This window comes from Elephantulus edwardii, unplaced genomic scaffold, assembly GCF_000299155.1.
Source record: "Elephantulus edwardii isolate Elephantulus edwardi_28Jun2011 unplaced genomic scaffold, EleEdw1.0 scaffold00232, whole genome shotgun sequence".
NCBI classification, from domain to species: Eukaryota; Metazoa; Chordata; class Mammalia; order Macroscelidea; family Macroscelididae; genus Elephantulus; species Elephantulus edwardii.
This window is the reverse complement of record NW_006399982.1, coordinates 2,124,454-2,132,390: the sequence shown is the minus strand read 5'-3', so window position 1 is coordinate 2,132,390 and position 7,937 is coordinate 2,124,454. Positions and strand designations below refer to the sequence as shown.

At 39.5% G+C, this 7,937-nt stretch overlaps 1 protein-coding gene across 1 annotated transcript in view; it reads left to right on the top strand.

Annotated features, from left to right (window-relative positions):
- The window catches only part of ATP13A5 (ATPase type 13A5), a 207,555-nt gene that overhangs the window by 97,661 nt on the left and 101,957 nt on the right, over nt 1–7,937 (top strand). Inside the window, exons 15-17 of the mRNA XM_006898539.1 lie at nt 1,055–1,141; nt 1,943–2,099; nt 5,022–5,139. Of these exons, the coding sequence (XP_006898601.1) occupies nt 1,055–1,141; nt 1,943–2,099; nt 5,022–5,139 (362 nt within the window). The remainder of the gene's footprint in view (nt 1–1,054; nt 1,142–1,942; nt 2,100–5,021; nt 5,140–7,937) is intronic.

Here is a 7,937-nt window from a genome sequence, read left to right as displayed (position 1 = left end):
GAAGTATTAAAAGAAGATGGAAGGAATATACTGAGTCACTGTATCGAAAAGAATTGGAAGACACAGAAGAATTTCATGGAACAACATATGAGCAAGAGCCTATGGTGATGAACTGGGGAGAGTTGAGTAGTTTGAGTTGGAGAAAAGAAGTGACATCCTGAGGCAAAAATAGCCAAAGATCAGAGATTGGACACAGTCTCCTATTTACTGGCCTCTATTTTGTATATTTCCAAATGGTTTACTCACCTAATAGATAAATAGTGGCTTTTCAGATGGTGTAACTACTGCTGTTGCAGCAACCAAATTATATAAACCAATTTCAAATATGCTTTTTAACTTGTGAGCAGATGAGTTGCTAACTCTCTAACTAACTAGGTTCAAGCTCAGAACTCGAATCCACCAACAATGAGTAGGAACCTACTCATAGCTGAACCTCCAACAGGTTTTCAGAGGTTGTAAATTGCACAGGAGGAGATTGCTAAAACGATGCCTCTCTGGGGGTTGAAATCCACCAGCGGCTCTAAGGGGGAGAGATAGTTGGTCTTTCCCTTGGATTTGAACCACCAGAGAAGCACAGCCCTTGGTTAGCAGCACAGCTTCCTGTTAGCTAAGCCACCCGATCAGATCCTACAAAAGAAGTTAGTAGCATTGATATAACTTAAGTGCTTTGCAGCTTATCCCAGCCCTCATCCCTGTCTCATCTGAGAACTAATGTGGCCATCTCTATCGGACAGCGAATCTCCACTTAAGCCCTCCTTTCACTCACTAGACATAACAGTAAGAAAAACCATCAATCTGTAGCTAGCACTACTCTATCAGTTACTACTTAATGTAATTACAGCATTTCTGGCTTTGACATCCTCCACAAAGGTCCATAAATGTAAATCAACACAACTGAAACTTGACATTGCCTGTATTAAGAAAATTGGTCTTAGGAGAGAAAACATGTGAAAGAAGTTTTGAAAATATTAAAGTGCTGTGGGAAAATAAGAGAGATTTCTTTTCTATTAGTTTTCCTCCAACTAATTTTATGAGTATTTTCCTTTTAAAACAGAAAGTGGAAGACTGCAACGTGGACTACTGTACAACTGGGATGTCAGAGTCAAGTGTAATCATAAAACCAGGACCACAAGCCAGCCAGGTAGGATTTTATGAATCAAGTAGTTTTGTGTCCTTAAAATCGGTGAAGCATCCCTAACTTTCACATGCTGTATTCTCTTCTCTGAGTGCTGTGGGTGATTTGGCTACTAGCTAAAAGGTTGACTGTTCAAATTCACCCAGAGGCACCTACGAAGACAGGTTTGGTGACCTTTTGAAAGGTCCAGTGATGACAATTCTGTGGAGTAGTTCTCTGTAACACATTGAGTCAACATGGGTAAGAATAAGAATTGTTTGGATTGTAACAGTAGCTCTTATTTTCATAATTTTTTTTTACATTCTTAAATTTTCCATGAATTTACTCAACAAACACTTATGAAGTACTTATCTATTACATATCCTGGACCCCTGTGCTAAGTGCTGGTAGAGAGATCTGAACACTAGATATGCTGGGCTCTGAGCTGGAGGAGTGCATATTTGGGTAGAAAAAATCAGTATAGGTACAAATAAGTGCAATACAATGTGCAAACACTGTAACAAAGGGTGAAAAACAAAAACTGTAGAAACCCAGAGGATGCCGTGAGGACTGTTTCTGAAGAGCACCAAAGGAGGGGACCTATGAGCCTGAAAAGGGATTAAGATTTCTCCAGTCGAGGCCAAACAAATTGGTGAAGAAGCCACCTTATGAAGCCAGAAAAAAAAAGTAGTGATGAATTTCCCACTTTACCATGCGCCTGGGCCAATCAGGATTGTGCCACATTGCACAGTAGACCTCTTTGTCGGTATGCACTTGATAAACTACCCTTGAAAGCTCTGAAAGCAACCATGTGTTGGATGCTTACAGAGTCCAGTACAAGCCATTGCGGTCCTCGTCCAGTTTCCGTTTTCCTCGAGCCTGCAGAGGATGTCTGTGGTTGCTCAGCTGATGGGAGAGGATTGTGTTCACGCCTACATGAAGGGAGCCCCAGAGATGGTCACCAGGTTCTGCAGAGCAGAAACAGGTACTGACAATTTTGGCCTTTGGGAGGGAATTTTTAAGCAAACTTTAATTTTTAGAGAAGTTTTAGGTTTACAAAAAAAATTTCATAGAAAGTACAGAGAATACACTCACAGATATCTCTTACACGACACCCCCACCCCCTTCTCCCATTATTAATATATTGAAAAAAGGTGGTTTATTTGTTACAACTGGTGAACCAATATTGTTGTTGTTGATGCCTTTGAGTCAACCTCCATTCATAGAGACCCTATGAACAAAAAGCCTGAAGTCCTCTACAACTATCAACATTTATCAAAGTTCATAGAGTTTCCGGAGGTATGTTGTTTAGGATGTGGATGCCACTCCAGCTTCCAAATACACTTATTAAACAAAGATAGTAGCACACATTGACACTAGGTAAAGGTCAGGGTTTACAGTAGAACTCACTTTTAACTGTTTAATAGCCCTATGGGTTTTAGCAAATACAGAATGACGTGTGTCTACAGTTTTAGGGTGTGCATTCACCATTACGGTATCATACAGAATATTTTCATTTACTAAAAATCTCTGCTCCATTTACCTCCTTCTTTCTTTTAATTCCTGACAGCTGCTGGATTTTGTTTTGTTTATTTTTTAGGATGAATTCAGAGGATAGTTTTGGTTTAAGGTTAGAGTCTAAAGACTACCTCAAGGCAATAATTTCCTCCGTTTGTCCAGTCTTAGTGATTCCAAAAAGTCTGGATTCCATGAGAATTTTAAATTCAAGTCCGCATTTCCTCCACTTTTGATCAGGAATCTCCTATAGAATCTTGACTCAGAACTGTCATTTCTCATGGTATCAAGGCAGAAAAGGTAGTTGTTAATGAATGTAATGAGACCTGCAGTTTAGTTCAGAGGTAAATAGTTTAGAAAGTGAAACACCTGAAGCAAACAAAGTTAAATTAATGACTGTAGAGTCAACCATTGTGTGGGTAAGGGTTCTAATGGACTAAGCAAGGAGTGGGCATTCACCTCACAGCAGGAAGTATAGTCTATCTGTGGTACAATCTGAAGAATATAGTAAAAATGAGCTACCAGGGGAGGAGCTGTGAAGCAGCATCTGGATCAGGATAGGGAGACCCTCCTGTGGTGAGAGAACTAGGGAGGATGAGAATGAGCATCACTCAGAAGGGACCAACGGGACACTAGACCGTAATTCTGCAGACAGGGTTGCTCTTTGCCCTACGAGGCTGGCTTCATGCATAAAGATTTGGATAGAACCATAGCAGAAGAATATTAAAAAAGAAAAATCTTTTAGGAGAAAAATGTGATTAGAGTAAGTTAGATGGCATTAAAGCAAAGTAATTGATCACTTTCACAGCAATTTCATCTTTCTGAGCCAGATTTTGAGCTGATTTGTATTGTTTTTTTGCCTTAGAAACATATGCACTCTCTAAGCGACAGCCCAGATTTATAAGAATTTTGTTGCATTCAAATGAGTTCATTTATATAAAATTGGCCTTTTTCTCCTGATTTTCATCTATATTCTCTTGACAATTGCTGATAGCCATCAACTTGTACCCAGAATTTTAGATTCGGCACATGATTGCTTTAACTTTCTTCTCCATTTGAAGTGTTTTTGTACCCTTGAAATGCTTGGTTCCCCCCTCCTAACTTTGACCTTCTCTTGAAGTATCTGTTAGCACAATCCTACTCAGATAAACAGACTTCTCACCACTGTCCCCTCTTCCCCATTTAGACACAAACAACTATATTATTAACATTTTAAGTATTTTTTTATTGCCCCATCTGTCAATAAAAGGCTGTCTTATCACATTCTACCTTCTTCTCTTGGCAGCTTTTCCATTCCTTTCTATTGGCCTAACCTCTGGCCTTTGGTACTAATACTCTCTTCAGTGATATAGTTTCTCTTTTATTTAAGAAATAGAGAACTAGGAACTTCTTTATAATTAGATACCTATCTCCAGAATTATTTTAGAATTCTAGCATGTAAATGCTCAAATACCAGTTGGAAGTCTGGCAACTCAAACTCATCTGGAAAGACCTTAGAACACAAACCTGACGATCTGTTTCTTAAATGTCCCAGCTAAGAAAACATATCGAATCATGCTAGTCTGCACACTCAAGCCATTATGAGTCAATAGACTCAAGGGCAACTAACAACAGTAGCAAGTTGAAAGGAGTAGAGACATTACCTGAGTGATTTTGATGAGTGAGAAAACTGAACTCCAGACAGAGATCCCACATGTCCAAGGTCAGAAAGCCAGCAGTAGAGACTAGATTTCAACTCTATTGGTTACTAAGCCATTACTTCTATTATACTTTACTTTCTCCTAATACTTTTGTAGGCACAACACATAAAGATTTTATAGATTATAACCTTTAGTTACGATTATGTTACTGGCATCTCTTATTTAGAATTTGTGCTTAGAAATGTCTTAAAAATTTTTCACTTTTCAGGTCATATAGCATCTTTCTCAAACACTTCTGAATTGTGTTATGAAAGTAGCCACAAATGCTATTCAAATAAATATCCCTGTGTGTGTTCCAATAAAACTTTATTTACAAAGACTAACAGTGGGCCAAATTTGACCAGTGCATTGTAGCCTTTCAACCTGAACTAGATAGTCCACCACTTCCCTGACCCCAGCCAAGTATTTAAACCATTGGGAAGACATAACACTAAAGCTGTTTCCTAATTAATTCAGTGGGTGTACTTGACACCAAATTGATGACCAGTGAATCTAGGACATTCATTTCCATAAGACCAGTAAAAATACGTTAATGTAATTGTTCATGGCCTTTGAACGGAGCTATAATTTTTCTTAAAAGTCTTGTTCTGGAGTGAAAGTTAAAAACAGAATACAATGACTGCATCCCAAAGTCTTGCTCAGCAACCTTCATTGGGAACTTATATTCATTCTTTCTCTGTATTTCCATACAGTTCCCAAAAATTTCTCACAAGAGCTGAAGAATTATACAATACAAGGCTTCCGTGTCATTGCCTTTGCCCACAAAGATTTGAAAATGAAGATCCTTTCAGAAGTGGAGAGTTTAACCAGGTAAGAAACCGGGTAACAAGCACAATGTGTTAGTTTAATGAGTAAAAAAGTGGGACATTTCTGTGTGCTTGAAGTGAAGGAGACCTGCAGGTGGACAAGGTTCACCCACACGAAAAGGAAGGCTCTCAGAAACAGAGACTCCATCTGACTTGGAAGCGTAGTGGAAAGACAGCTGGGAGAGAGGCCTTGTTCAGGTCACAAGCCAATTAGATTCAAGTCAATCATTTCTTTTTCTCTGCCCTGCATTATCCATCTAAGTCCCAGCTCTCAACTCACCAGAAGAAACCCACTCACCTTCAACTTCAGATCATGTGGCTGATTTGTATGAGTATCCCACACATACATAAGTCAAAGGAAGGAGACAATTGGCCCCTTAAAAGACTACCAGAAATCTCTGGACTCTACTTCTTTCAGAGCTCAAAACTTTACCCTTCATGTTTGGTTAGGTAATGAATGTAAACTGAGTTCCTCACATTGTCGTTATTAGATGTTGTTGCATCAAGTACAACTCATAGTAATCCTATGAACAACAGACCTGAAACCCTATCCTACCCTATGCCGTCCTCACAATCTCTGACACATTCAAGCCCATTGCTGCAGTCACTGTGTCAATCCTCCTGGCAGAGTGTTGTCTTCTCCAAAATTTAGTGTTTTTAATTATTTTTTGTTGTTGTTCAATGCCTACAACTTATAAGTTTTCCACATTGGGGGATTTTAAAATAATATTTATGGACCTTAATATTATTTTGTTTTCCAAAGGATTATTAGATAAATACTATGAAACATTAATTCACACATGATTTATGTGTCATATATGTCTGATTTCATTTATGTTGCTGATAAGGAAGTTATCATTTATACATAAGTAGCTCTTTTATGTAAGACATATATGCTGGATAGTCAACACAACTATTTGCAACCCAAGTCTATCTACTCTAAGATGATGAATGAGACATTGTATCTTACTGTGAGCCTTTTCCCCATCTGTAAAATATAGGATTTGATGATCTCTAAGGATTCTTTCAGCCATAGTGCTCTCATCCTTTGTGTAGAACCACAAAGCTCATTTTTAAGTATAGGAAAGACATACTCAAATTTAATGTTCAAAGTTGAGTTTTTCTTGAGGAAACACAAAGGCCCATGACACTTACATGTTTAAAATTTTTCAGGACGAAAACTTGCGGTCATGTGTGAAAAGATTTACATACTAGGGATAGAGCATGGTCATATCTCAGCTGCCACACATCTGTGTAGCTGTGTGGTTCCCATTAAGGGTCACCAGCAAGACACATATGGGAGCTCTGGTGGCATAGTGTCAAGAAGCTGCACTGAAATCCCCAAAGCAAGCATTTTGGGGCCATCAGTTGCTCCATAGAAGAAGGATGAGTAATTTCCTTCTGTGTGGTTAACTGCCTCTGAAAACCCAGAGGGTCAGCTAAGGGTTGGTTCCAACTCTAAGGTATACAACAATTAAAAAAAAATAAGATAAAATATGCTATGTGTTAACCATCTCTGATTTCCCCCAAGACTATCAGGAAGCTATCACGCTTCTTGGAGAGCTCTGGTGGTCTAGTGGATAAAGAGTTGACCTGCCAACCCAAAGACAAGAAATGTAAATCCACTAGGTGTTCCATGAACAAAAGATAAACAATCTCTTCCTATATAAATTACAGCCTTGAAAACTCACTGGAGGGAGAGTCAGTTAAGAGCTGGTTCTAATTCAACAACTTTATTAAGGATCCTTGGTCGCCTAGTGTCAGACTTCCAATCAAAAGGTCAACAGTTCAAAACCACAAGTCACTTTAAAGGAGAAAGAAGGGCAGTCTTCTAAAAACTGCAATGGAGAAAAGCAATGGAGAGTCGCTGGGAGAGTTGGAATAGCGTAGTTGGCACTAGGTTTGGTTTTGATTTGGTAATATGCTTCTTGGAACTTGGTTGTTGTTTTCAAGAAGGATAAAGGAATAGGGTTCTAATTTTACTTGTTGTTGTTGTTATTTGCCAATGAGTTGCTTGCAACTCAAAGCGACCCTATGTACAAGAGCCCTAAATGCTCTATCCTGTGCCAACCTCGTTGTCTCTGACACACTCATTCCCACCATCCCAATCACAGAATTGATCCATCTCATCGAGGGTCTTCCTCTCCTGCACCGTCCCTCCACTCTCCCAAACATGTTATCTCTCTCCAAGGACCAGTCTCTCCTTGCAACATGCCCAAAGTATGTCAGACGAAGCTTCAGAATCCTTGACTCCAAGGACCACTACAGCTTCAACCTCTCCAGGATAAACCTGCTTGTTCTCCTAGCAGTCCATGGTATATTCAACACTCTGCTCCAGCACCACAGCTCAAAGGCATCGATTCTCTTTCTATCATCCCTAGTCACTGTCCAACTCTCTGATGCATAGCACATAACTGTGAAGACTATAGCTCAGATAAGGTGCACCTTAGTCTCCAGCCTGACATCGTTGCTCTTCAGTACTTTTGAGAGATCCCTCACAGCTGACTTTTCCAATGCAATTCATCTCTTGATTTCCTGGCTGCTGTTACCAAGAGTGTTGGCTGTGGAACCAAGTAAACGAAAACTGTTAACTATCTCAATCACTTTACCATCCTTACTGATGCTGCCCATTGGTCCAGTGGTGAGAATCTTTGTTTTCTTGATGTTGAGCTTCAATCTGTATTGAAGGGTGCAATCCTTGACCTTCTACAGCAAGCGCTTCGGGTCCTCCTCAGTTTCAGCAAGCAGGGTTGTGTCATCCACATAACCCAGTTTGCTGATGACTCTTCCACCAATCCTGAT